The sequence below is a fragment of the Synchiropus splendidus genome, chromosome 15 (assembly GCF_027744825.2).
Source record: "Synchiropus splendidus isolate RoL2022-P1 chromosome 15, RoL_Sspl_1.0, whole genome shotgun sequence".
NCBI classification, from domain to species: Eukaryota; Metazoa; Chordata; class Actinopteri; order Syngnathiformes; family Callionymidae; genus Synchiropus; species Synchiropus splendidus.
The window spans coordinates 3,543,290-3,570,397 of record NC_071348.1 but is presented as its reverse complement, the minus strand read 5'-3'; the positions used below and the strand labels follow the sequence as shown (position 1 = coordinate 3,570,397).

At 44.6% G+C, this 27,108-nt stretch overlaps 3 protein-coding genes across 10 annotated transcripts in view; 1 reads left to right on the top strand and 2 right to left on the bottom strand.

Annotated features, from left to right (window-relative positions):
- The window catches only part of st14 (ST14 transmembrane serine protease matriptase), a 64,533-nt gene extending 58,846 nt beyond the window's left edge, over nt 1–5,687 (bottom strand). For 5 of the 6 annotated variants that reach the window (XM_053887320.1, XM_053887319.1, XM_053887318.1 and 2 more), the window contains exons 1-3: nt 5,484–5,687; nt 5,286–5,386; nt 1,916–2,061 (exon numbers count right to left, since the gene is read on the bottom strand). The gene's annotated coding sequence lies outside the window, so the exon portion shown is untranslated. The remainder of the gene's footprint in view (nt 1–1,915; nt 2,062–5,285; nt 5,387–5,483) is intronic. The other variant, XM_053887323.1, reaches the window with a different exon arrangement.
- On the top strand, nt 1,254–7,124 carry zbtb32 (zinc finger and BTB domain containing 32). The gene is made up of 5 exons (XM_053887379.1): nt 1,254–1,312; nt 1,652–2,581; nt 3,519–3,601; nt 4,465–4,620; nt 5,501–7,124. The coding sequence occupies exons 2-5, from the start codon at nt 1,695–1,697 to the stop codon at nt 5,728–5,730; spliced, it is 1,356 nt and encodes a 451-aa protein (XP_053743354.1). The 5' UTR covers nt 1,254–1,312; nt 1,652–1,694; the 3' UTR covers nt 5,731–7,124.
- On the bottom strand, nt 5,824–26,786 carry kmt2bb (lysine (K)-specific methyltransferase 2Bb). Of its 3 annotated transcripts, XM_053887308.1 has the most exons (37): nt 26,407–26,786; nt 24,324–24,402; nt 20,058–23,738; nt 19,786–19,967; nt 19,091–19,210; nt 18,841–19,027; nt 18,228–18,459; nt 18,079–18,146; nt 17,966–17,998; nt 17,741–17,827; nt 17,480–17,586; nt 17,231–17,356; nt 16,938–17,051; nt 16,710–16,856; nt 16,549–16,641; nt 16,347–16,464; nt 15,965–16,078; nt 15,703–15,887; nt 15,515–15,616; nt 15,261–15,371; nt 15,071–15,147; nt 14,733–14,950; nt 14,561–14,664; nt 14,328–14,465; nt 14,085–14,243; nt 13,889–14,006; nt 13,732–13,810; nt 13,496–13,656; nt 13,272–13,421; nt 10,295–13,202; nt 9,524–9,624; nt 9,269–9,415; nt 8,941–9,193; nt 8,763–8,870; nt 8,560–8,643; nt 8,309–8,438; nt 5,824–8,091 (listed from the first exon to the last, which is right to left on the bottom strand). In XM_053887308.1, exons 1-37 carry the CDS (start codon nt 26,734–26,736, stop codon nt 7,816–7,818), a joined length of 11,427 nt encoding a protein of 3,808 aa, XP_053743283.1. In that variant the 5' UTR covers nt 26,737–26,786; the 3' UTR covers nt 5,824–7,815. The 3 variants fall into 3 exon arrangements, with proteins under 3 accessions (XP_053743283.1, XP_053743281.1, XP_053743282.1); XM_053887306.1 differs by having other exon boundaries at nt 17,741–17,998; XM_053887307.1 differs by having other exon boundaries at nt 17,741–17,998; nt 26,431–26,786.
- Nucleotides 26,787–27,108: the final 322 nt, after the last annotated feature.

Here is a 27,108-nt window from a genome sequence, read left to right as displayed (position 1 = left end):
GGTTCGGCTGATTCATTTTAAAAAATGCCCAGCTCAACTTATCTCTTCTCTAAATTAATACATAAGACGACCTCCTTCCATTTGAGTTCCTCCTCAGAGTTCTGGCTTCAGCAGCCTTTTCCGTAGCTCAAGTCTCCAGAGATCTTCTGGTATATCTGTACTGTATCCAAATGTTAATGGCACATACGGTGAATAAAACAAAATGACGGATGTAGCGTGAGAAAATAATACATTAAAAAAATTGAAAAGAATTGTCTTTCAATTAATATACGTTTTAGTAATTTATTTTAGCAATTTACTGTTGAAAGAAGAAAATGCTTATTTGCAAATTACTAAATATCCAAGTGAATCAATAAAAATAGGGCTGTCAATAAATTAAATAAATAATAATAATAATGTATTGCTTTGGTGAATTGCACCAAAGCTGTATGCATTTACTCCAACGAGCCAACACAACAGACACTGTCCAGAACATCCTTTAGAATCACCTGTGATGAGGCTCAACAACATGCTACCATTGTAAACATGGTTGGCCACACACTGCCTTAATAAAAAACGCATTCAAGCAAACACTATTCTAATTGAATTCAAATTACATGTGATAAAAATATGGGTAATCCAAGGGTATATATTCAGTAATAATGTAATAACAACAAATATTTTGGTTGCTTTTATTTAGTGGTTTCAGACGACTGTTTCCATATGAAGGAAAATCAGAGTTCGAACAAAGACGTGACATTATGCTCATTGGCGTTTTCATGACTGCTTAATTCCTTATCTTAGGGCCGGCATTTCGGCACATCTCGATGTTCTGAGAATCTGAAGTACGAGGAAACATCTGGAGGACTGCAGAACACTGTATTCAGTGGGTTTCAGTAAAACCGTGCGCTAGATATTGGTACAGCGTGCTTGACTTCATGTTTCCTGTCACAGATAAATATCTTTGATGTGGTTTCTACTCAGAGAAAAGCAGCCTGAATAATATTGACCAAGACGCGATGGAAATAAATGTGCAGCAATTATCAGGGGTTGCATCAATGTTACATGTCTGAGTTAAACCATGTCCATTAAAAATCCACTAAATAAAGTCACTTGCTGCAGGTTCTGGTTTCTCCTCTCAATTTCAAATATAATAGAACATCACATCTAGTCGAACACACCAATGAGGTGGTGATGATGATGAGTAGGAGGAAGAGGAGGAGAGAGAGACTGACAAAGGAGGAAATTGCCTGATCTTCACTCAAATCACTTCACACAGACATGACGCAATGACAGCGCACCATCCTCAGCAGACTATATCCGCCAGCAGTCGGTGAGTCTCTCATTGAAAATGCATTCTTTCGCGCATCAGGGCTCAAATTGACAGAGACATTTATGACTCCATGGTTTCAGTGCAGGGGGTTGTTTTGCTCCTATCGTACACAGATGAGTAGAAGAGGCTTCAGGTTTTTTCCAGTCAAAGTACTGGTCACACTCTAACTCAGTGAGGCATCCAGGCGAAGGCCCGACTAGTGGCAACACCACTTTTTAGAATATGTTCATTTAAAGTCTGTTATTCAGGAAAGATAAGCTATAACACACTTTGCCCAACTTCAATGGTATATATTGAACTGTAAACTCAAGATAACCTACCTTTCAATTTCATCTGCAGACTGAAACTTGTCATATCAGGAGACCAACGCTGAGCCTCGAAAATGATCCGAATAAGCAACACAGACTACTGCCACTTCCTGGGGCAAGCAAACCTCTTACGTCAAGCTGGTTCAATGTGTGACGCTATTATCTCAGTAAAAGGTCAAAAATTCCAGGCCCATCGTCTGGTGCTCGCCTGTGCTAGCAGGGCGTTGGCCCAGCAGCTTCTGCGTAGCGACTCAGATCCGTCGCTCTGCACAGTAGATTACGTCTCCTCTCATACCTTTCAGCAAGTGCTGGACTTCACCTACAGCCAGGCGGTGGAGGTGTCGATGGGCGACCTCCGCCTCTTGCTGAGAGCTGCCCATCACCTGGAGATGCCGCAGCTTCTGGAGCAGTGCCGCAGGAACCTGGACTCGCTCCACAGAACTGAGGAGGACCAGAGGAAATTCAGCTCAAATGCAATTGAGGCGGGAGGTGACGATCACAAAGAAAAGCAAGACCGAGGCAACAGTTTAAAAGCGAACAAGAAGAACGCTGGTGACGCTTTCCCAGCCACGTCCCCTGTCAGAAACCCTGAACTATCACAAGGTGCCATCCCTCCTCTGAGCAACCCGCCCTACGTCCCCCCATCTTGGACTTTCTCTCCAAGCATGTGGAGCTCTGTGAGCACTCTGAGACAGATTGCTCAAAGCTACTCCAGTTTAGTGACAGGTTGTCCTCAGCCAACCTTCAGCATGGCCCCTGTGGTCTACCCAGTCCCCTTCTCCTCACCACATCTGCTCCCTTTACTCAGCTCCTGCTTCCGTTCACCAGCTCAACAGACGCTCCACACCCCTGACCCGCATGGTGCGACTGCAATGGGCAGAACTCTGGGGCAATGTTTGCTAACACGAGAGAAACCCAGTCGCAGAGCCTTAACAGGGGCCCACCAGAACAATGAGCTCAGGTGAGACCATTATTTACTGCTCCGTCTATGACACTTTGTTTTTCATTTCTTTTTGAGTCAGCAAGAAAAAATGTTCCCCTGCAGCCCCTGACTCACTGCTGTTTGGGAGTACAAGTGCGTCAATAAGCCCCCAGCAAAGCTAACCTTGTTAACCATTGGTCGCCCACTCTGGTCACTGAAGTTGGTCATGACTTACTGACGTACACCAGGAGCTAGAAAACTCACTGCAAGCTTGGGAATCAAGGCCAGGCCGCTAGATCTGCTGGCTAAAGTTCCCATTATCAGAGTGTTCCGAACGATTACGAATTGAGGACGGACATGCCTTTGTTTATTCAAGGGTGGGCGGGTGGCTGGGCGGCATTGGGACAGACAGACTGTGAGAGGAAGCTAGTTCTTGCGGTGCTAATACAGATAAATAAATATTAAATTGATATATTTTTTAATACTTTTAAGTGAATATCAATTGAGGTAAAAATTTTAAAAAATGTTTTCAAGCAACATTCTACACGTTTTAATAGGCAGGGAATTTTAGTGTACATTTTTAATTTTTTAATCACAATAATAAAACTTACATAGAACCTACACAGTGAATGTTCAAATGTTTCTTGCTTCACCGAACGACAACGTAAGGAACACGCTAAACTGCACCAGAATAATAAAAGGCAAATTATATGCTTCTGAACTTCACCTTCAACAATTTGCTCAGAACACGCTATATCTTTCTACTGTGCAATTTAGCATGCTTTTCATGTGTCTCTATATTTTAATCAAAACAATACCATTTAAAAACTAAAAAACAAATCCAGTGCCGACATTGTTCTCATCCCAGAGTTACTACGACTGAGTCTTCTGTGTGGCTGTTTTGCAAATCACATTTTAAACCACAGAAGCTTGAAACTAAATGTGATTTTCCCCATTTTTCGACGACCACTCGCAGAGAGGAGGCCCAACCCAGCAGGAGGGTGAACAAGTGCCCACGGTGTCGTGCCGTTTCTCCCTCTTCAGGGGGAACCTTTCCAGGTAACTGTGTTCACATTGTGTAGAGGATTCTAATGAATTCAAATGAATCACTTCTGAGCCACAATCAGTTGTTTCCATCACTTATCAAACACATCTCTATGCAATGGAAAGTCATAAAGAGAGTTGTGGTATTGAGAACACGGTGCAGCAGGAGCAGTGGTGCGGTTACTCGGTACAACAAGTACTGTATGTGCTCAATCGCTGCAGTGGTTACACACACCCGTAAAGATACACAATATATCCGTGCTACAGTACAACAAATCCAACAAAGATTTGTTGTTTGCTTTTCATCAGTCAGCAAAGTCAGCAGAGTCTGAATGGAAATATTGGACAGGAAATCTTCTGATAACAGCAGGATTCTGTAGGTCGTGGGTTGACAGCGAATGCTAAATTGTTGTGGTTAATTCTCTAAATTTCCCCTGTCTACAGTGCTCCTTCCTATAACAGCATCCTGTCGACACAGGCGCCGTGTTTACAGCTCAAAAAACAAATATAATGCAGAGAGAGCAGTTTGGCCTGTGCAGTTAGTCACTTCCAAGACTGCAAGCTCAATCATAGCGAACACGCTGGTGCGTGCTTCAGCGTGATAAACATGCAAATATTTATGAAATTAAAACAACCGCATTACAATAACAATCACTCAGATGTAAGGAGTGGCAACACCAACACAAATGACACTAAATTCACCTATTTCAAAAACAACAGTTTTTAAATTTAAATACCATTATTTATGTCCACTCATAATTGAAAAAAATACTGCATTGGACTCAAAGAAAACCTCAGTAAGCACCGCACTTGGAATCACAATATGAATATGTCAGCTAGTCCCAAATCAACCTCAAATTTCTCCGACTCTCCACCAGGTGGGGGGTTAGCGCTGTGCAGCTTCTGCCTGAAAGCAGAAAGGCAGTCCAAAGGACTCAAGTCCCAGCATGGGGAGAAGCCACACCGGTGCCAACACTGTCCCAAGAGATTCAGCCTCAAGCATCAACTGGACACACACCACCGAATTCACACAGGTGGGTCAGACTCCGTTGGACCTGGGTACGAGTCCACGCCGGTCCACAGGCCCCTGTCCCAGCCGCAGAGACTGACATCCAACATTCATGGTCCACAACTGTCTCCTCTCTGCCGCCCATCGGTCCTCCCTAACTTAGTCTCCAGACGTCTCCCTCTCACTTTCCAGTCGCTCCTGCAGACAACTTCCACTGGAGCTGCCTGTCTTCATCACCTCTCCTCACTGTCTGACTTTCCCCCCAAATACTGCATTAGCACTTTCCTTAAAACATTCCTTGCTTGACACTTTAGCTGAATATCGAATCATGTTTTTCCTTCATAATAGTTTACTCCAATATCTTGTCATTGTTCTGTGAAATTTGTGTAAAAAAAATACTTTTAATAATTTAAATATGCCTGGCGTAATATGGAATTGCCTCGTTACGCATTTCACACACTGTACACAATTTCACTACAAATACAGATGCGTTTTTGAATCGTTAGCATGAAAAACAATGCTAACGGTGAACGAGTAAAGCTACGCGTTTTGCTTCGTGACAAAGCTAATTTTGTGTTTTATCCGTCACTATCATGACTTACTTCGCGATTATTTCTGAACACATTAACTTTTTTTTAAGGGGGGGGAATATAAGAACATAGACAGTTTAAGGAGAAAACAGTAACTTACATCGTGAAAGCGTCACTTTCGTCGAGTTTAGCCTTTTCGCTTCCGGTGTCACTGAGCCGGTGACGGAAGTGACTGACGCCGGAGTTGTTTGAGTCTTTTAGCTGAATTTAAGAAACCTAACATCAGTTATTTTTTCCACAATGACGCATTATTGAAGTGACTTGGATCATAAGTGCAGTAGAAACATAAAACCACAACCTCCTTGGCTCCTGCAGGTGAGAAGCCCTTCGAGTGCCGTCTCTGCGGTCAGCGGTCTCGAGACTACTCCGCCATGATCAAACACCTGAGGACCCACGGCGGGGCCTCGCCGTACCAGTGCACGGTCTGCTCCGAGTTCTGCAGCAGCCTGGTGGCCATGCAGAGACACATCAAGAGCCACAGCGCGCACGACTTCCCGCCGGACTGGCACATCAACAGCACCTACTTGTACAAATCACACAACTGAGCGCACAACGCTGGCGCAGAAAGGGGTTTCTAGCGCCCTCGCGTGGCAGCCTGGAGGAACACAAACAATAGGAGCTCAAGCGCTTGTGTTGAAACATCTGAACATCTTTATTAAGCAAATAACATTATAAATAAAAAAAAGTGCATAGAAAAATTAAACAGGTTTAGAAATACGTATACAAATATTTACAAACTCAGGGTTTATTTGTACATAGTAACAAAGACGGCATTTAAAGATCACATATTTTCTTATTTTTGTCTTTTACATGTATTTTAAAATAACCCTACTATATAATTATATATATACTTTTTTTATTTATAGAAGTGTACATATCTTTTCGAACAGACTCTGGGAAAGATGGTTTTGATAAGTTTAGGTTTTGACTAATGCTTTGCATTCTTCATCACTTACAAACATAAAATGTTACAAACTGACACAGAAACTCACAAGCGTTGAACAACATTAAAACCAAAACTCTTAAATTATCAACCTCCGTTTGCATCAGTTTCCCCAAACATCTGTCTTAACAGCTGAGGTAGAATCCTTGGAGTTGCGAGAAACTCTGCTCGTGTGTTTTGCCAGTTTGATTGAGACGGGTTATTCTGGGCTCCGTCACCGTTAGACATGCAAAATGGACCGATCGGTCTAAAACAGCCCGAGCCTTTATCGCGGGGGCAGTGGGGGCGGGGCAAATGAAGATGAGCTTCGGGAGTGCTCACTTTACTCCTGCGCCAGATTCTACTGACAGTTATCAACCACAACAACAAAACATAAAATATATATATATAAGCATATATATTTACATATACATATATCAGCATATATATATATGTACATATATGTATTTAAAACACCTGCCTGGGAACAACTCAAATCACAACAAAACTCCCCCAAATGAAAATTCAAGTACAATAGCGAAAACAAGGACATCGATTGTAAACGAAAACAGAACGACAACTGGGGGAGATGTCCAAATTCACTCAACCACCACCATTTACACAAACCACGACCTTTGAACTTTAAAAGTAGAAACCAAAAAAAAGAATAAATATAGCTTCAAATTTGAACAGTGTGATTTGGATTAACAACGACGACAACACTGCACACATCAACTTAGAACATTTTAAGGTGCCGTGTGGATTTTTGCCCCGATCTAATGCAGACTACAGTCTGTGCACTTAAAAAAAACAAGCCTGGTGCAGGAGCGAAACACAAACACGCACACAAACACACACACTCACAGACACACACACACACTCAGTGGCAATGCTTTATACCAGTGCACTTCTAGATTTGGAGAATAAAACGTAGCAGATTCAAAGCGAAAACGTCTGTCGATTTAAAAGGATATCAATGCTCCGCTTATGGTATTATTGGGATGAATGGACTTCTTGGCCAAGAATAAAAACCATACATTAAAACCAACCGGCGGCTCTTTGTCTGGATGGGTTTGCTACATACTTTCAGATGCATTTTAAGTTTGACTTTGAATGACTTTGCGATGGCCAATTTGAACACAGGAAGATGTTACGGGGGTGAAGCAGGACAAAGTCGTGTTGGGGAACTCAACAGTGCCGCTCGAGTGCATCAATCTAAGATGAATGGTCCTCGCAGGGCGAGCAGCAGAGATCCTGATGAGCAGAACGCGTTAGTAGAACACAAGACCCTTACTAGCGTAGCACCATGTTTGTCTTTCCGTTTCACAGGAAACCTTTTTTAAAATCCACAACAACGCAAAGGTAAGATAAAAAATGCAAAAACAAGAAGTTCAGGTGAAAGTATGGCTCCAGAAAAAGATTTCCCCAGATGGGACTCCGACGGAGGATGATGCAGACAAGACTTTAAAAGGCAGATCGTCCTCCAGGAAGAAGAAAGAAACTGGGACATTCTGCAACAGGAATGTGAAACAAGTCCTGCTGTAGATCTCTAACAGATAAGGCGTGTACTGAAGAAACGATGTTGGTCGGGCCTTTCCTCTTCTATTAATGCCACTGCACAGGACTGGCTGTGGCCAACTTCCCTGCCGTACTGAATACTTTGCTCAAACCCAGCGCCTTCTCAGATTAAGGCTTAATCCAGGACCTCTCAGTTGAGGAATCGCCGGCATCGCCGTGCGCCGCAGTTACAGTTCAGCTTGTTGCTGGCGTCTTCGATGGGGAACTTGTAGTCGTAGGTGAGCTCCTCCCCCCGGTAGATCTTCCTCAGAGCGAAGATGACAATGTGCTTGCGGCCTTCCACGTTGATGACTCGGGAGTAGCAGTTGGGCTCGCAAGAGTGGTTGATGAACCTCGCGGCGTTGCCGTGCATGGTGGCGTCGACAACGTCAAAGTCATCAATGCGAAACATGTAGCAGCCGATACCCTGGAAGAAGAGAAGAGGCGCGATTAGAAACTCAGCCTGGAGCGTCTCCGGACAATCCTCTTTGTGAGCGCAGCATGAGGCTGATCCCTGACTTTCAGATCTAATCTGAAGCAACACAATCCATCATGATCTGTCATAGTAATCCACATGAAATGAACCTGAAGCTAGAAACCACCCTGAATAAAGACACAAAACATGCAGAGAAAAGCATACCAACCTTTCCATCATAGTACTTCTCCCTCTTGTCAGTGAGAACGGAGCGAATGACGATGCCAGCGTACTCGATGACCATCTCTCCAGCTTCGATGTTACGTTTGCAGAAGAGACCACGTCCATGGATGGCAGACCTGTAAGAGGAATTCAGCCGTTCATTAGAGAGAGACACAAAACTCAAGATCATAAATCATGTGTTTTTGTTCCACATCCAGCCGTACACGCCCACAGACAACGCTCGAGTCCAGTGCTGACCTGTACACGCCGACCGCTTCCTTTGAGGTCTTCTCCAAGTGTCGGAAGCGCATGGCCATAGGCAGCTCCAGACTGGTGGCTCGTCTGAAACACAGCCGGATCCGTCAGAAACAATGTGTGGAAATAACCCAGTATTAGTGGTCTTCAATCTTCCACTATTTCTACATGGAAATACTTTGGCGAGCAACAGTTCATTCAAAGACCTTGTTGACTTGAGCAGAACTTCATCTTCTTCGTCGTCGTAGAGCCCTATATCAGGAAGCTGCCGATGCTGAGAGGCGAGGAAGTTGAAGATGTCAAATGTGGACTTCCTGTTGAGAAATGTGCAGAGATTAACGACATGCTCGGAACAATAACGTCTCCTCATGCTTGCTCTCCAACCTTAGGTAGAGCTCCGAGCGAGCACAACCAGTCGGGTTCACCGGCAGGTCCTCTTCCTGGCTGAACTGTTTGAAAAAGCGGAAGGTGTGGCGCTGACAGCGATTGGCTCCCTCCAGCTGCTCCAGCAGGAAGACCACGGCGTCGTGAACCAGACCCAGCATGCGAGCGCCTGTCAGCCTTCGAAACGTCAGCGGTTTCATCTTGGAAATGGCTCGCGCCTCCTGCACCCCATCGATAACCGCTTTCCAGGCCACTGAGGGAACACATGGCGACTGAGCATTCTAGAACAGACCTGACTTTTGCTGATGACAATGTCAGCCACAGCCACCTTCAATAGTATCCGCCTCGATGCTGAAGCCATCGTCACTGGTGATCTCAAATCGCAAGTGAGGAATGTCCTTGTTCTTCGAAGGCTCCTCATCTTGTTCCTCCTCATCAGACGGTGACAGCTCATCATCAGAAGCAGACGCTGCGCCTGAAAATCAAAGTTAGAACATGAAGGGTACTTCATTTCACTTCCCAGTAAAACAAAGAATCGCAATCGAAGGCATCAAAGACTCTGGTGAGGAAGCTCAACACCTACCAGAGTACTTTTTCCAGTCGGTCAACATGTTGTGACCAATCTGCTCCCATGCGTGTTGCTTGCCTTGCTCACCAACCGTTACAAAGTCAAGAGGCTCCGACCTGGAAGAGAAAATGAAAATAGTTTGCGATAGACTATACAAAAATAACAAGAACACAGTTATCAACCCTCAACTACACTGAGATCATTTGGTAGCACCTCTTCAGAACTGTTTTCACACAGGCCACAAAAGAAACATGCTTCTTGGTTGCTGGTTCACATTATGAGCACCTCACGGATGCACACGAACACAGCACGTTGTGTCAGCTTGTCAAAAGACCTGGAAAAGGTTCACTATCTGGGCCTAGTTCAACATGTGTGAGATTTCCTGACTCAATTCACTCCTTCCTATGCAGACAATGTGCTTTGAGTACTGGTCAGAAACTCATACCACGCATAGTATCATATGCACCACAACAGGGTCAAAGCGGTCCGGTGACTCACGCCTGCATTTACTATCCAATTGGAATCACACACACACACTCCTTGATAAAGAATGATGGGATCAACCAGTTATGAACCTGACTACCTTCTGTCTTCTGAAAAGATCTCACACGAAGGCAAAAGTCACACATACAGGTGGCTCACAAACATCAATGTAACAAGATGAAACCTGCCCTCCCCTCAAAGATGCAAACAACTGTACCTCCTCACAGCGATGGAGACATGTGTGCAGGTGATATTCCACATCCAAGTTATTATAGTTGATGGTAAAAGAGTAAGAAAACATACCCGATGCTCGCAGTGTCGCTGAAATGTTCCTCCTTCAACTCATCCAGGTTGAGAATGCCTTTCACCGTGGGAGTTTTGATGCGGACACCAGAGGCCCGACTCGAGATGCTGCGTCGCTGCTGCTGCTGCTCCTCCTCCGCGATTGCGGGTGCTGTTTGAATGAAATCCACTTTCGACTTCTTGGTAATGATGCGGTCTGAAAGTGAGGACACCCTCTTCATTCTCACATGAGTGCGAGGGCGCGAGACCGGGGCTGGTGTTGGTGAAGCGCTTTTCACTGGGGATTCAGGTTCGATTAAGAGGCCGGGAGGGAGAACTACAGACGACGGGCTGAGGGACTGCAGCCCACTCCACTTGGGGGTGTAATTACTCGCCATTGCTTGATTGATAATAGCTTGAGCACTTTCAGCAGGATTCACGTTCGTTGGCTGCACAGACTGAACAGCAGCCTTGGATGATTTGGACTTCTTGGATGAGTCTTTCTTTTTCTTTGGCTTTTTAACATCAGGGGCATTTTCATCTTTTGGAGTTTTGGAGTTCTTCCTGGCCTTCTTTGAGTTGGCCGAGGCGGCAGCAGCATTGCTGTTGTTCGTAAGTAGCTGAGTAATGGTGGACGGACTCTGAAACGCCGGGGTGACTGCTGGAGAGGCAGAAGCTGTCATGGTGACCCCAGCGGATGGAGCAGACAGGGTCCCAGCCGCTGCCAGCGTGGCAGACAGGGCATTGCTCTGCAATAGGCTGGCGATTTGGGTCACACAGTTGAAGGAAGGAGAGTTTGGAGTTGGCAACTGAAATGTATTGCTTTCAGGGTTCTTCACAAAGATCTGGCCAAGACGATTCACCAGCAGAACATGTGGTGTAGGATCAACGTTTGGACCTCCGACTTCTTTAACTGTCAGAATGGCATGGCCAGGCAGTGCTGGGTGTACAAGAGGCTGCTGAGGCTCTAAAACTGGCCTGGGTGCAGTGAAGTTGATGGAAATGGTGTGACCAGAAGCTGCATCTTTGTGAAGTGATGAGGTGCTGAAGCCGTTTACAATAACTGGGGCTGAGGGGGCTTGGACTGATGGGGCTGGGGAACACACTTCAGATGGGCATAACGTTGAACCAGACGAAGACACAATGGTGACAGCAGATGAAACTAAAGGCTGCGCTTGAGCAGAGTAAAACGGTAAAGTGATGGTCGCACACGATCCTGTCTGCATGCTCGACGTAGCTGTCAAACCTGGGTCGCTTTTTGGAACGGGATTCAGCAGTGTCTGTGTGAAGTCACCAACCAGACCAACCAAGGGGGTAGAAGAAGACTCCATGGTCGGGAACACTGCCTCTGAAGTGACAGGTTGAAGGGTGATATTGGCAGAGGCCTGAGGGAAACCAGGCGGATGCTCTGTTTTGTGAGGGGAAGGATTCTGCGCACTGGAAGTAGATAATTTAGCTGGATGAAGACGCAACAGAGCGCTGTGAGCTGCAGCATTAGAGTCCATCACTCTATCAGACTCCAGGTTTGGTGGCGCACTTAGTTCGGCTCCACGAATCACTGCAGTGTGCTCGCATCGTTCAAGCACAAGGGGTGTTCCTTCTCCAAATCCAGCACCTAAACTTTGGAGGAGATCAACACAATTTGATGTTTGAGGCACATTTGTGAGCGACTTAAGAAGAGAGCCCTGCTCTCTGGTAGGAAGCACTGTGTCCGGCTTTACATGAGAATTGCCTGCCTCCTTCTTCGTTAATGACGAGAATCTGATGCTCTGTGAAGAGATCAGTTCTTTGTCAGGCTTATTACAGGAAGCTTGAGAATTATAAGACGATATATCCATTGGACTGCTCGAGGCAGTAGAAAAGGGAAGTGTCAAAGACTCAGCGCTCCTTTGATCTTTAGGTTCTACGGGACTCTGAGGAGCCTGTGTTTTGGTTGCATTATCATCCATGGCTGTGGTTTGCCAGCGAGTTTGAGAAGAATCTTCCTTATTCTGAGCATCATCATTGGTCGGGATGCTGGCATCGCTATCTGAACCATCATCAACACCATCCAGCTGAGCCAAGGTCCTGTGCGATGGAGACGCAGGAGACTTGGAGCGGTCCTTTGATCCTGAGCAGGTGACTATGGTTCGTGAGAAGTCAAAATAGTGATCCATGTCGTCTTCAGAGGAGCTGTTTCCCAAATCATCCCTGCTTGACGCAGCTGACCGGGGCAGGTTAGCAACAAGAGATTTTTTCTTGTGAACCTCTTGGGTTCGGCCCCAGAACTCCTCCTGACTATCACCTTCAACCACTATTTGTCCTCCACAGTTCATTGCCACATCTTCAGTTAGCAGTGTCTCTTCAATCTCCATCTCTGTTCTCATCTCAGCGCCAAGACTCATGCCTTCTTTGTGAAAGGAACCATAAGAGAATTCCTCTTCATCCTTCTGCTCATCCAAGTCCTCTTGAGGTGAAGTACCATTTGCTGGGGAGACATCCTCGGGCTCAGGAGAAGCGAGGAAGTTGTGTGGAACCTCTACCGAGTCTGACTGACTCAGATCAAAGGACAAACGAGCACGTGGTAGAGACAGTGACAGATTCTGAGATGGAAACTGTCCTGCACCTTCTTGCCATGGAGACTGAGGAAAGAAAGGTGATGTACAACGGGCATTTCCAGAGCATCTGGATGAGGAAGCATTTCGGCCAACAGCTGATCGGGTCAAGGGAGAAGTGATCACGGTGTCTGTGGCAACAGTTGGAAAATGAGGGCTGTTTGGAAGAGAAGTCTTCCCTGAGCGGAGTGTAATGGGTCCAGGCAATGGGCTCAGAGGGGAGGAAGGCATGTTGCGGCTTGTGGTCTGCATGTGTGGGTTGCTGCGGCGAAGCCTTTGAGTGTCCTCCAAATCACTAATTGTTAGAATGTGGTGAGGTTTGGACTGGATCACTCCTGAAGAAAGAAAAAAAGGTAAGAACCCAAGAATGACCAACAGGTCGGTATCTTATCCGAGAAAAGTACCAGGAGATGGCAGCGGTCGCGACAAGCCACCGGCAGGTCTTCGAGGAATCTTTGGCCTTGCTCCAGGTTCTAGTTTGGTGGAGGAGATGTTGACTGATTCTACGGGCTGTGATTGCGATTCCATCTTATCTCCTTCAAGCATTTTCGGCTCTGACGATAAAATAAGTGACATTCAAAGAAAAGTTTAGTCCACAATGATGGCTAGTCTGTAAGGGAACACAAACCTGGTGGTGGACAGGGATAGTGTGCGATGGTCTGGTTCTTCCCTTGGTCCAGCAATTCCTCGACAGAATTCTCAGGAAGCAAAGGTCGCACCTCTCGGACTCGGCACGTGTACTTGCACTGGCGCTGCGGATTAATTGTGCTCCAGAACCAGCGGGAACATCTGAGATGGGACAACAAATGTTGAGATGGAGGCACCATCAACCCACACACAGCAGGATTAGAGAGAGCAACTTACTGGAAACCCACGGGAAACAGTTTTCCCTTGCTTGCTGACAGTTCTGACAGCACACCCAGCTTGTCAATCTGGAGCGAACCTGAGTTGCAGACATGACATATATCAATGATGGCTCTTTATATCGAGGAGATGAGAATAAAATCATCACAAAACTCACCAATCATGACATTAATCAACTCCGGTTCTATCCCAGTTAGAAACTTCCTCCGCAAGCTGATCCCCTCAAAATCCACATACACCCTTCGCTTCACTTCAAATTCTTGCCCACTTATCACCTGGATAACAGTGAAAGAGAGAATAAAAATGGATCCAAAATCAAGAGAAGTTGAAGCAACATCAGTGAGGAAGCGTACCGTGCCACTAATCAGGTGCCTGTGTTTATGGCAATAGACTTTCTTGTCGTCCTGGAACACGCAGTGACGAGATCGGGCACACATGAAGTGATAGTTGCTTTGACAAGAAGTGAGGCAGCAGCCAACAGTAGCCCCTGTCTTGTTGCACCGCTCACATCGCTACAGATTTGGGATGCGAGGAGACACCGAAGATTAGACAGAAATTCTACCAATACATTCATGGCATAGCAAGGACGAACAAACCATCAGACGTCCTCTTGCAACAGCACTGTGGACGTGTACTAGGGAGCCATTATCTTCCTCCAAGACCTCAGCGGACCACAGACAACAGTTGACATGTGCCCACTCATTCTGGCCCAGGTAGAGCAAACGGCCAGCCTCCTACACAAAACCAATGAGTTGTACATAAAGTACTGAAGAAAACTCACAGATTCAATAGTCAGTATTTCACATAACTGATAGAGAGGCCAACTCACATTGGGTTTAAGGTCTCCATATTTTTGACACAGAGAGCACTGCCGAGCATCGTTCTTACACCATCCAGTGTCCAAATCTGCTTTTGACAGTCGACCCCTTTTCCCTGGAGAAATTTCAAACGCAAGTGAGTATAAAGGCGCTGCTTTCAGAGACATATAGAATTGTCAGTACCTTTTAAGTTGACCCCAATGGACCTGCTGTTCTTAAAATGGTTCATGCTTGTGTTGTCATTGATTGGACAAAGAACCTCCTCTTTCTTTTCATCCAAACATTGCTCATTATGATCCACCACTTCCCCTTGAGAGTGGGACGTAAGCTCCTCCCTCTGCTGCCACTGAGCATACACATGCTCTGTTGTTGGCGGAAGCACGGCATTGGAAATGAGCCCCCTGATCGAGAGAAACAAAAACCATCTAATGTTAAAACCAAGTATTGGAAGATGGCAAATCAGATAACGAATGAAATAAATGAACTGTGAGTCTTCAGGAGTGGGTCCAGCCTGTACTCACACAGGCAAGTCTTTGGTACAGGAGCTCCACACCTTTGGATCTTGGCCGTTAAACCAATTGAACACCTCCTCCAAGAGCTAGAAAAAAAGGTCAGGTGAAGTCATCCATTCTGAAGAATGATTTGTAGCAAAATTATGAATCTGAATCATCCTCATTGGAATTTCAACAAAGAAAACTAGCAATGGCGTACCTTTAAATAATAAGAGCGAGCAAGGGCAGTGGGTCTTTTCTCTTCAGGCAGATGATCTTCCTGCTCCAGCCTCCTCCTCACCAACTGAACCACATCTTCATGGAACATTTTCTGTTTGAATAAGTAAACTGTCAGTGTCATCTTTGTGTTAACACATAAATGCCTCTATTAATAGCACTGCATTTTCAATTACACAATAAACCATAAAGAAAGCCAGGATGCAGAACCCAAAACAACAGAAGTTATCCGCTCACCAGAGTTGTGTAAAGACCTTTATCAAACTTCTTGCCCACAGCTCTGAGGTCACAGGCCGGCTGTCCTTCCTGTCCACTATCTGAATCCGCTGACTTCTCACACTGCAGCAAAATTCAGAGACTCCATCACACCAACTGAACAACATCAAACCACGCCACTCATGAATTGATGATACTTTTGCACTCACCTGTGAGCAGGTCACTAGGTGTTGTGTCAGCGTCGAGGAAAGCAGGCAGGCAAGCACTTTCTCCACGCCTGACCTGAGTTCTATATAGAGAAGTTCCCTCCAGGCACTGGGTCGCGTCACACTGCAAGGCCGGCATGAATACACAACACTCTCGGGCAGGCTGGACAAGATCTCGTACAGCTCATCTGAAATCATTGCACAGAGATTTAATTTTTTCACATCACAATGGCACTAAAACTGAAACAGGATTGCTTGAGATTACCTGTGAGATCCTCGCACTTGGCATGCACCCAGTGGTTGCATGTTCCACACTGCATCATCTGACTGTCGTAATCATTGTCTTCATAGCACTTGAAGCAGATCGGACAGTAGTTACCTGAGGAGAGAGAGAACATCTTTACTATTACCGCCGGGCATCAGTAATAATTAACACTTGAAGTGTCGTGTATTGAGAATTATGAACCACAAACTACACGTGATTCTGAACCAACATCTTGTAATTTTGGGGATTACATTACAGGTCTACTGGACATGAATTCAGAAACTAAAACTAGGATATCCTCTTAACTAACATGAATTGTTTTCTCAATTAATATGAATGAATGACTGAAATGAACTGAAAATGTACAATAATAAAAACAAACCCTGTTCATAGAGTTTTGAGCAATCCGGACAGAGGCCTTTGTCATAGTTCCAGTCAGTGTCCCCGCTCTTCCCTGGCGTCACACTGCAGCTTTTACAGCGGATGCAAGTCATACAAACCTGCAATGAAACAACGTTTCGGTCACAGGAATGTGCATTTGAAAAATTTGCTCGCTAAAAGCCAAAAGGGATCCATTCACATACCCATGCTTTTCTCTTCTTATTATGTTTGGGATAATTGGCTCCAAGGCAGGAAGCATGATAACAGTTATGGCATCGTTCACACTCCAGCAGAGGCTGAGAGGAGACAATTATTATCCTGGATTTTTCTATACAATGCAGTAAAGCTAAAAATCATTCAGTACCTTGGATTGCCTGTTCTTGCTTCCACACACATGGCAAAACTTGCAATGGCGACAGCACCAGTTCTCCTTGTTTTCCTCCGACGGACGCTCGATTGGCTCAAGGCAAAACAGATGGAACGGTTCACAGCATACTTGGCAGTGTATCATCTGCAAAAATAAGTAAAAGGTCCGTGAAAATTGAGTACAGAACAGCCACCATAACATTTAATAGTCAGTATTAGCAGTCACCTCATGTTGCCCTTTGCTGGCACACAGGAAGCAGACATATGAGGGCATGACCCCTGCTGAGGTCAATATACTTAAACCACCCATGTTCCAAACATTCTCTGGCGTGCAATCCTCCTGAAAACAAGAAATATAACAGGGCTGAATCACAAAACGATCTATGTCCTCTACATGCAGGGTGAGTATCAGATACTGTCACTAACATTTTTCAAAATGCGTGTATTGATTTAAATCATATTAGTCTGGGCATAATTTCATACATATACTGTATATTTTTATCTGTACGAGGGACATACCTTAAAGTCAACCCTGATTTTATGTTTAGGCTTCGAAGGCTGAACCTCTCTTTGCTCAAATCCATGAGCTAAAGCAGCAAGGACACTGGGAGGAGTCTGCTCTAGAAGACTCTGTGATGAAAGACCCTGCAAGAGAAAATAAGCAGGCTTCAGGATGCTACACAAAAACTACCTTGAAAGCATGTTATTGCACATGAAAAGAAGCATTTAAAGCACCAGAAAAGAAATCCAGGGAAGGCAGTGACTGACCTTTTCAGGTTTCCGACGACCAGATGGCAGTTTCTGTGAACCAGATTTTCTCTGCTTGACTTCATCATCCGAAGTATCTCCCAAGAATCCATCCAGGGGTACGAAGTCTTTAAAGCAGATGAAAAATTAACAAGGTTTTTATTCTGGTGTAAAAACACAACACTTCTGGCAAGAAAGTAACACTTCCAAAACGGTATGAAAGATGTCTTGGTGGATTGAAATCATCCACTATGAACTTGAGTCACAATTGAGGGCATTTACCTTCATTGACGCGAGATCCTTGGGTCTTTCTCCGCGCTGGCGAGGCAGAGCTCGAGAACGTTTTCTCATCAAGATCAGACTCGTAGTCTACAAGGTCAAAATATACACGTGGTTTCACAACCCGCTTTGGCTGCTTCCGCACTGAGGGACTATCACTGTCCCCTTGCAGTCCTGATGGCGAGTCTGCACCACCGTCAAGCTCTTCATCATTACTTGAATACCCACCACTGAGAGAAGACCGCCGTCGTTTCAAGGATCCTAACACAAGATGAGAGGGAACACATGAGCGGCAGCGCAATTCACACCTCCAGACGAAATGAAGTCAAGATTTCTAATACCTTTGGGGGCCATCCTTCCGCTTAGCCGCCGTGCTTTCCTCTCCTCAATCTGATCACATCTCTTATACCTTAACGACAAAAATTCAAAAACTCATCATAATCATCACAATCGACAGTCAAAATGACAATCAATAAGGGTGATCACTTACACGCAGCACTGCCGTTTAGTATTTGGACCCCCAAACTTCGGCTTGTCGAGACAGTTAATGCACCTTCCACAGTCATCTTCATGATTGCAACCTTTGCAAATGCCACACCTCCGAGAGCGATACCCGAATGGTCCAAGTCCCTTTCGTTTCATAAAGCTGGATGACTTCTTGACCTTGGTGACCTTTAGATCAGATTGCTCAGGGCTATCTGACTCTGAGGGAGAGCCGATGTCTGCAGAGGATAACAGTAAACCAGCAACAAGCATCAGATCTTGAGCTGTCCTTGTCTGGTACATGGTGAATATGACACTTCCTGGAATTGCTACGGGTCACTGAGATATGATACTGAAACAGTCTTTACAATAGGGACTGTAGAAGTGAAGCTGCAGTGAAGCTACAAACACAAACCCTGAGAAGGCTACAGGGCTATAAGACATTCTGCATTCAGCACACAGCCAGACACAACAATCACGTGAAGACAACAAGTGTTGGCATGAATGAAACATGCCCAGTCCCTGGAAGAGATTGAAACTGCTGTGATCGACAGGATTCCTGACATGCTACAGTGTATTTTCAATCAGAACAAATCCCGACAGATCACACCACCATTTACCTTTCGAGACAGCTGATGGGGATATTCCAGATCTTTCATGAAGAGGCAAGGCACTGAGCCTGGGAATGTCATCTGGTACCAAAGCTCTGGGCTGCCCCAGCACCACAGATGCAGCACGGCAAACATGCTTTATTCTGGGACCTCCAGCTTGACGAAACTCCTGGCACAGAGGAGAGATGACCTGCGGCTGGAGACAAGATTCAAGATTTTAGTTTTGAGTGAACATTCTCGAGGGCAATTCAACACTTACTTGCCCTTGAGGTGGTTCTGTTTTGACAACCACTTCAGAACCTGGCTGCTTCCGTCGATTCTTCTTCTGTTTCTTTGAGGCTGCATCTCTGGAGCGGGCTAAACTGGGACCAGACAACAACTGGGAAGAGAAAATAAGGATGTGAGGAAGGAACTTCTGAGTATGTTGAAATGGAAATATAATCAGCAGCACAAACAATCAACATACGCTGCATTTAGATGGTGTGGGTGCTTCATTTTTACTATCAATCATGGCTATGATCCCCACTTTCCTCTTAATCTATTGACTTTCTGAAACAGTTTCTGTCTCTCCTCCCACCTGCCGAAAAGTTGTCAGCACAACTTCGCCCAGCTGACACCAGTCGGCTGCTTCCTTCTTCCTACCATCATCCTCCTTTCTGTCCATGCCTCTTTCCTGTCCTCACCTTGCTCCATATCAACTGTTAAGTTAAAGTCATTGATGATTATACGAACGGAGAGAGAATAAAATAATAATAATGTGCTGGCTGAAAACTGTGAGGACCATTTATCGGTGTCTGATATGACGTCAACTCAAATATGACCTCCGAAACACTCTACATCAAATTAAAATATATGGGATTAGGAGGGAGTTTGTTCATAATCCTCTGACCACCTTTAACACCCTGTCAACGGCACGTGTGAAGCGACGGTCTTACGTCAGGAGTAACATCTTACCCCAGACGACTTGAGCTGTTTCTGCTGGTCGATTTTCATGAGCTGCACCTTGGCTTTCCTGAGCAGATTCAACATTCTTTTATTTGCACCAGTAAGACGTGACCTTTGAGCGGCTCCCTTTTCAGCCGCTTCCGGGCCATCGCCTTCTTCTGAACTCGTCTTCTTTTTTGACTTAAGTTCTCCTGTGAACATAATGAGAAGCTAGTAAGCCAACTATCTGGAGGGCCTGGTAAAAAGTATCAAAGGTGATATTTTAATCCAGACTTGTTTACCTGAGGCACGATGAATGTCTTTCTCCTTTACACTCACTTGGTCGTCAATTGTAAGGGATTTAGGGGTTGTATTCCGAACAGACACGGACACTTTTCTAACTACTCCAGGAGTGTTGAGGTCTTCTATCTTCAGCTTTGACTTGCTCTTCTCTGCACTGGAATTGCGATGTCTGAGACTAATGCTCATCACCTCATCATCAAGTCCTTCAGCAAGATCGATTGGAGGCTGAGGGGGTTTGCTTACGCTCTCCTTCTCTGTTGTGTTTTTCATTTTCAGAAGCCCTGCTTGTTGCGACTTTAACTTTTGATAGAAATGAATCCGAGTTGATTTGTTTATCTTGGGGGAAGTCTTCTTCTTCTGGGCATCAGCGAAGTCAGTAGATTGACATTCTGTAGGTTTATCAAGCGATGATAAAAACAGATCACATTTGTCCTCAGTTTTGTCCAGTGTAAACAATTCCTCACAAGAGTCATCCGACAAAGTCCACTTGAAGGCCGAGTTCTTCAAGGGATTCCTCCTCAGATCATCTTCATCTGTTTTTGTTTCAGAAAACAAGCTGTCGGCCAAATCAGTGCCATCGTCCAGGTCATGTGCTGAAAAAATGTCAACGTCCAAATCGGCCTCTCGCAACAATTCCTCCTCATCAATGGGCAGGATTGGCGAGATCGCTCGGTCCCAAGATGGCGTCTCCTCATCTTGTTTCTTACCCGGCCGTATCTGCAGACCCAGTTGCAAACCTTTCTTTGGAGAGTTTCTCCGAGGTAATACGGACATTCCAATATCATCCATGAATCTTTGCGGGGTCTTAATCACTCGAGACGATCTGGCACTCACCACAGGCATGATGAAGTGCTTGATGTTCTTGATGAACTTTGATTTACCAGGTTGTGCATCTGAGACTCTAGTTCCATCAACTAACGTGTCTGTCTCTTCTTGTTTCAATCCTTCCTGGTTGAGCTCCAGTTCCAGGAGTTTGGATATAAGTTTTGATGGCGGTTTTGGCCTTTTCGATAAAATTCCCAGCTCCTTCTTTTTGTACTTTTTATTTACGCCAATAAGACCGGGGCTTTCAGTTGCTTCTGGCAGGGTGGAAATCGAACAGTCTTCCTCCCCTTCTCCCTGACTGGGTGCTGGCCTTAGTGGAGCAAATTTCCCATCTCGGCTCCGATGTCTGTGTTTTTGGCGTTGGCCAATCAAAGTCTTGCGCTTTTTTCGTCCTTTTTTGGCAGATTTGTTCAATGAGCACAGTTCTGTGGGGTCACTATCTAAGACCAGGGTTTGGGGTTTGTCTATTAGCTGTATGTCAGGTTCCTCTTTCACCTGGGGAAGGATCTCTTTCTCTGGGGGACGGGTTTGCTTTTCTGGGGGGTGGCTCTGTATTTCCGGAGGAGCCATAAGCTCTTCTGGGGGGTGGATCTGTTCCTCTGGAGGATGGATTTGTTCCTCTGAGGGGTGGATCTGCTCTTCAGGGGGGTGGACCACCTGATCAGAGGGGTGGATTGTCTGTTCTGGGGGAGGGATCTGCTCTGTAGGGATGTGGATCTGCTCTTTCAGTGATCGCTCCTTTTGGGGCTCAATCTGTTCCGCTTGGAGTTGCACCTGCTCAGCACCCTGTGCAGTCTCAGGCAAGCTCATTTCAATTGGGTCAGCCTGATTCCCCTCTGCAGCTAGAGCTTCCTCGTCTGTCTTTCGGTCCAAAATACTGGATTCAACCATGGCAGACATGACTTTGGCTGACTTCTGATATGGAACCGACAGTTTTTTCCTTTTAGCAAACCTCTTTCTTCTTAACTTAACGTTCCGAGAAATTTTAGGTTTCGATTTCGAAGGCACAGGCAGGTCTTTCACCTCCACAAGCTGAGATTTCACTTCAATATCCTCTTTTTCTGACAAAACTTCATTTGGCACCATCAAGGGATCATCAATGAGCACATCGGACTCAGCAGCAGGAAGTTCTAAGGCTTCAGTATTCGTTGTCTGTGAGGAGTTTCCTGGAAGAACAGGGGATGCAGAATCTGATAACATGGGAGCTGAGTTATCAAAAGCGACCTGTGGGACGTCCACCTCTGGTGAGACTGATTTTAATTTCTGCTTCTTTGACGTCCTTCGCTTCCTGCTGACCAACTCAGTTTGTGGTAAATCAACACTTGGGATTTTACTTCTCAGCATCCTTATTGGTGCAGTGCTAGAAACCGCACGTGGTGATTTAACCGCTTTTTCTTTCTTACATGGTGACTTAACCACCACTTCTTCTAGAACTGCCTTCTCTTCACCTACACCATCAATAAGATCCTCTGTCTTCTCAGGCACAGGAGCAACTTGTTGAACTAAAAAGGATGGTTTGGAGCTTTTGCGTTTGCGAGGAGACGAGACCTTTTTGATTTGAAGAGGAGGTACAACTTTGTCAGAAACTTGAGGTGGGGATTTGTTTTCACCTTCGTCTTCCACTACTGAAGGTGGCTCTTCCTCTGCCGACTCTTTGATGCCAGGCATTACTTGACTCTCATCACTTTTCTGAGCAGAATGTTGAAACGGTTCGGGCAAACTCAATTCTTTTCCATCAAACAAATTTGGTTCATTTTCAGTCCGCTCTGTTTTTATGACAGGACATTTCTCCTTCTGCGATGGACCGATTTTCACTAACGTTAAAGTCCATATAAATTTTTTCCTCTTTTTCTTTCGTGTCGATTTCTTCCCATTGGACTGCGCATCATACTTTGGGTTTCTAATCTTTATCAACTTCAAACTTGGGACCCTCAATTCCTCACTTAAAGCCACACTGTTTTTAGGCTGCACAGCCACACTATCAGCCTCTGTCGATAATGCGCTGCTGTTTCCTGCCACCGGAGCATCCTTATTTAGTCGGCTGCTTTGTCTTCTGTTTTCATTTTTCACCAACCGTTTAGCCCGGACAGATTTTACCGATATCTCTGGTTTTGTTTCAGCAACATCTGATTCTGCTGCAGCAATTGGCAATGCTTGAGATGCTCGGCTGGCGTTCCTTTTTCTCCTACGGATTACCTTTTGAGTCATGGCAGGACCTTGCTCTGTCACAGTTTGCTTGTGCTTGAATTGCTTTGCGGTGGCATTTGACTCAACTGTCTCAATCTCTTTCGCGGCATGATGACGTCTGGATTTTCCTGCTTTCCTTTTTTGGTCATTAGCCCCAACTTTGGCGCTAGATTGGCAGTCGTGCTCTGATGCTTTTGAAGCAGATCTTCCACGCCGTCTGGCAGGTAAACTCCCCCCTCCTTTGTCTTCGATGTCTTGTACATCCCCATGAGGTTCAGTTTTTAACTTAACATGCACACTTGAGATCTCGTCACCCTGAATGTCCTTGGCTTTAGGCTGATCCTGAATTCCTTTTACTTTCAACTTCTTAGTGGTCATTTGATGAGGTGCTTTTACGGTTTTTATTTTCTTCTTTGCCACCAATTTAATCGTAATCCTTGGTGCTGCTGCTGATTCTATGCTTTTGCTCAGCTGCTGTTCTGTGTTTTTCTCCTTCGATCCTTTCTTGAGATCCTTTGCAGACTCCTCTTGAGGAGGTAGCACAAGAGAGTCCTGAATAGAATCAGCATCTTTCTCAGCTCCAGGTGTAGATACCGCTTCCTCCTCTGCAGGAGTGGCAAGTTGGAGCTTCTGACTTTGCTGTTTTGTCCTCTTGTTGACAGCAACACCTGAAAATGCATTCATTAGATTAACATTTTAACATATGAACATGCAAAATACACAATAAATTTATCATCACAGTCTCCAGCAGTGATATGAATTGAAGTTTATAAACAAACAAAATATTTTAAACTACTGTACTATACTCCCCCCACATCGACTGTAAACTGCATGGGAAATTGTTGTCAAAAATAATAATAATAAAAAATATATTCAAAAAATTGCTCATCTTTAGGGCAGAGGTTTGGATTCACCAACAAATTAATCACTGCCAACATTGTGGTAGATAGTTATCATATTTTAAGAATTAAAATAAGATCCACACAGAAAACTCAAGCTTTTCTTACATACTGATTTACTGAGTGTAAAGCGCAACAAACAGCCAGTCATCTATGTCAACAGGGATGTACAGATGCTCAGGGTTATAAAGGTCTATCTGGCTGAACTTTCAGTTTCAAGTACTGAATTCATCATTGATCAGTTCCTTTTTGCCAACACTCAGATACAGAGTTGAGTAATAACAAAAAGATGTAAACACGTTTTAAACGTTCATTATTCCTGGAAGTAAAATTGAGAGAAGTGCTGCACATTACCTTTGGAAGTGTTTTGTCGAGGCATAATAGATCCTTTGGACCTTTTCCTCACTGCTGCGAATCCTCTGAAGACATCCCCCTGAAAGTGAAAACAAGCCATTACCAATGAATGTTCCTTGTGTCGTTTCTCGTGGTAAAAATCCTAAACCAGCTGCAGGTAAACGGGGGACCAAGGCTCAACAACATATGAGAGAAGTGAAGACTGGCAAAATATTCTAAATTAGTGAAATCCAATTCAGGCTCTGATTCCTAGTTAGAGCACATCAAAGCGTGTCCTACATCTGATTGTAGTAGTAGTTCATGAGTGCCAGTGGTCTGCCTTGTCTTCTACCAAGAGCATCATTGTGTGTAAAGGAAATGTGATGAATTGGTCCGGACTGCTTGCTTACAATCCCAGGTCAAGTTCTAATGGAAACATCCTAAGCTCAAATGGCCAGACAATAACCTCCATGAGATTACTACGGTACATCACTTTATTCAACTATTTCAGGTAGGGCAGTTGGTTTTTATGGATGCCACTGATCACCATGAGCCTATATACGCTTCCATATTTCTCCTTTTGATTAGCGCGGAGCAGGAATATTTCAGAATAGTCTAGGCACACCTTCACAAGTGTTACAAGTGTATGATGATGACAGAACAAATCCAAAGAAAAACACACAAAGGAACAAATAAATCATAACAAGCAAAATGGAAAGAAAGACATGAACACACCATTCCCACTTGGTTCATTCCTGCAATCTTGGTAGTTACACTACCAGTCAAAGGTTCGGACACACCTTCCCATTTAATGGTTTCATGACTGAAGGCATCAAAGCTATGAATGAACACAAATGGAATCAAATAGAAATTATTCAAAATTTAGTTGGTATTTTTTTTAATCGCTGCTTTTCACACTCTTGGTATTCTCCATGAGCTTATCACCTGAGATGGTTTTCCAACAGGTGACTACATCATGAAGCTCATTCAGAAGGCCAAGGGTTTTCAGCTGCAAACAAAGCAACGGTGTCTACTTCATCTAAAATATCAAACATTTTTAAGTTATTTCCTGCTTCATATAATTGATGTCTTCAGCATGTTTCTACCATGTAATAGGCAGTAAAAACAAAGAAAACATGAAGGAGAAGGTGGCGCCAAACACTGGTCGTGTTATATCATGCCTCAAGATACTGACAGAACAAATCACAGAGCACAATGGAACACATTGGAAAAAGGTTTCAAAAACGAAACTAATAGCCATGCACACGATATGAAATTTAAAAAATGTAAATAATGAATGATGTCATTCCCATTCAAACAGTAGGGTCACTGATGCAATATTTGTTTTAATTTTAAATTATTTTTAATGTAAGTCAAGATTTACTGTTTAAAGGCTTTTCTTATTACCGCATTATTATAGCAGCAAGTTAAGTTTGGAAACCAAATCATGACCCCGACGATGAATGAATGAACGCAAACAGCCATGCACACTACGGAGAGCAAAGCGTGTTTACACGTAGATCTAAAACAAAACATTTAGACGTTATAAAATGTAATTATCTGTTCAACATAGAGTAAAGAAGTATGAGAAACACTTGAACGGTCGTGTTTTGCAGCTTTAGCTGTGCACTATACAGAAGTTGCACCGTGTTAATAATTGAAGCGGAACTGAACATTAAAGTAAAAAATATATTGTAACACTATTTAACATTTTTAAAGACGATAATAAGGCATTAAACAGTAGGAACGGTGCAAAGCTAGCTGCAGTGAAGAAGCTAACCTTCCCGTTCTTTGTGTCGGCCCGATGACTGTTTACAAATTGGCGAACTCACTTAGCAACTTTTATAAAACAACTTATTATATTGACTCTTTGGGGACTTTAAAGTCTGTGTTAAAGGTGTGGAAGGCAGTTAACTGTTCGTTTGGATAGTCTGCTTGGCATGCAGGAATTTGTGGAGAGACTTTAAATGTCACACAAATCTCAGTTAGCATCCAAAGCTAAAGGCAGGCTAGCAGTGGGATGTTGACATTTCTCCATGGAGCTCCGGTAAAGCAGTCACACCGCTCACACACACAAAATAAAAAAATGAAAGAAGATACTAACTCCTTGGTCGGTTTGGGTCCTCACCTCTTCACTCCCACTAGAGCTATATCCAGCCTGGCCGAGGATCTTGTGGCTCGCTTCTATGCCTAGTAAGCGCAAGTGAGACTGGTCTTCGTTTAACGACAGGACCAGGTTTGCGGGCCTAGGCCCTCCGTTAGTCACATCATCAGCTTCTAAGCCTGATCGTCCGAGTTGCCACCGCTTCTCGGAACGCAAACGACTTCGAGACGACCAAGGCCGACCGGGGAAACGACCTCTGGCCGCAGCGGTTCCACCTTGGCCTCCTCCGGCAGCCGCGGTTGCTGATCCGCATCCCGCTGCCGCCATCATTGCTTCAACAACAACACACAGCGAAGGCTAGCAGCTCCAGCGAGGGGAGACAAGAGGGAAGGCGCGAGATGGGAGGGGGAGCCGCAATGGCGTATGGGAAAGTGAGTTTCCGTCTGGGTGACGCGAGTGTGGTGGCCAGAGGTCGCTCTGCTTTCTAGATACACGCCTTCCGAGAAAATCTGCAGTGTAAATAGTCGATAAATAATTAAAACAAAGAACCATTCAAAGACAAGGTAGTGTGGGACACCCCATTCTTTCCCATAAATTGGAAGCGCAACATCAAGTCAAATAACATTAGCAAATAAAATTTAAAAAAAACGATGTTCGATAAAATGCATTTAAAACCAAAACACATTCGTGATTTCCTTCACA

Bases quoted from the DNA above. Each gene is read 5' to 3' on its own strand.
- zbtb32 (XM_053887379.1), top strand. From the start codon at position 1,695: ATGATCCGAATAAGCAACACAGACTACTGCCACTTCCTGGGGCAAGCA. The intron at 2,582-3,518 runs GTGAGACCATTA...GACCACTCGCAG, and splicing joins CACCAGAACAATGAGCTCAG to AGAGGAGGCCCAACCCAGCA. The intron at 4,621-5,500 runs GTGGGTCAGACT...TGGCTCCTGCAG, and splicing joins ACACCACCGAATTCACACAG to GTGAGAAGCCCTTCGAGTGC.
- kmt2bb (XM_053887306.1), bottom strand. From the start codon at position 26,736: ATGATGGCGGCAGCGGGATGCGGATCAGCAACCGCGGCTGCCGGAGGA. The intron at 19,211-19,785 runs GTAAGATGTTAC...TTCTCTTCCCAG, and splicing joins AACAGCTCAAGTCGTCTGGG to TTGTTGTCTGGTCCCAGTTT. The intron at 18,147-18,227 runs GTAAGTGATCAC...TTTGTCGTTAAG, and splicing joins ACTAAACGGCAGTGCTGCGT to GTATAAGAGATGTGATCAGA.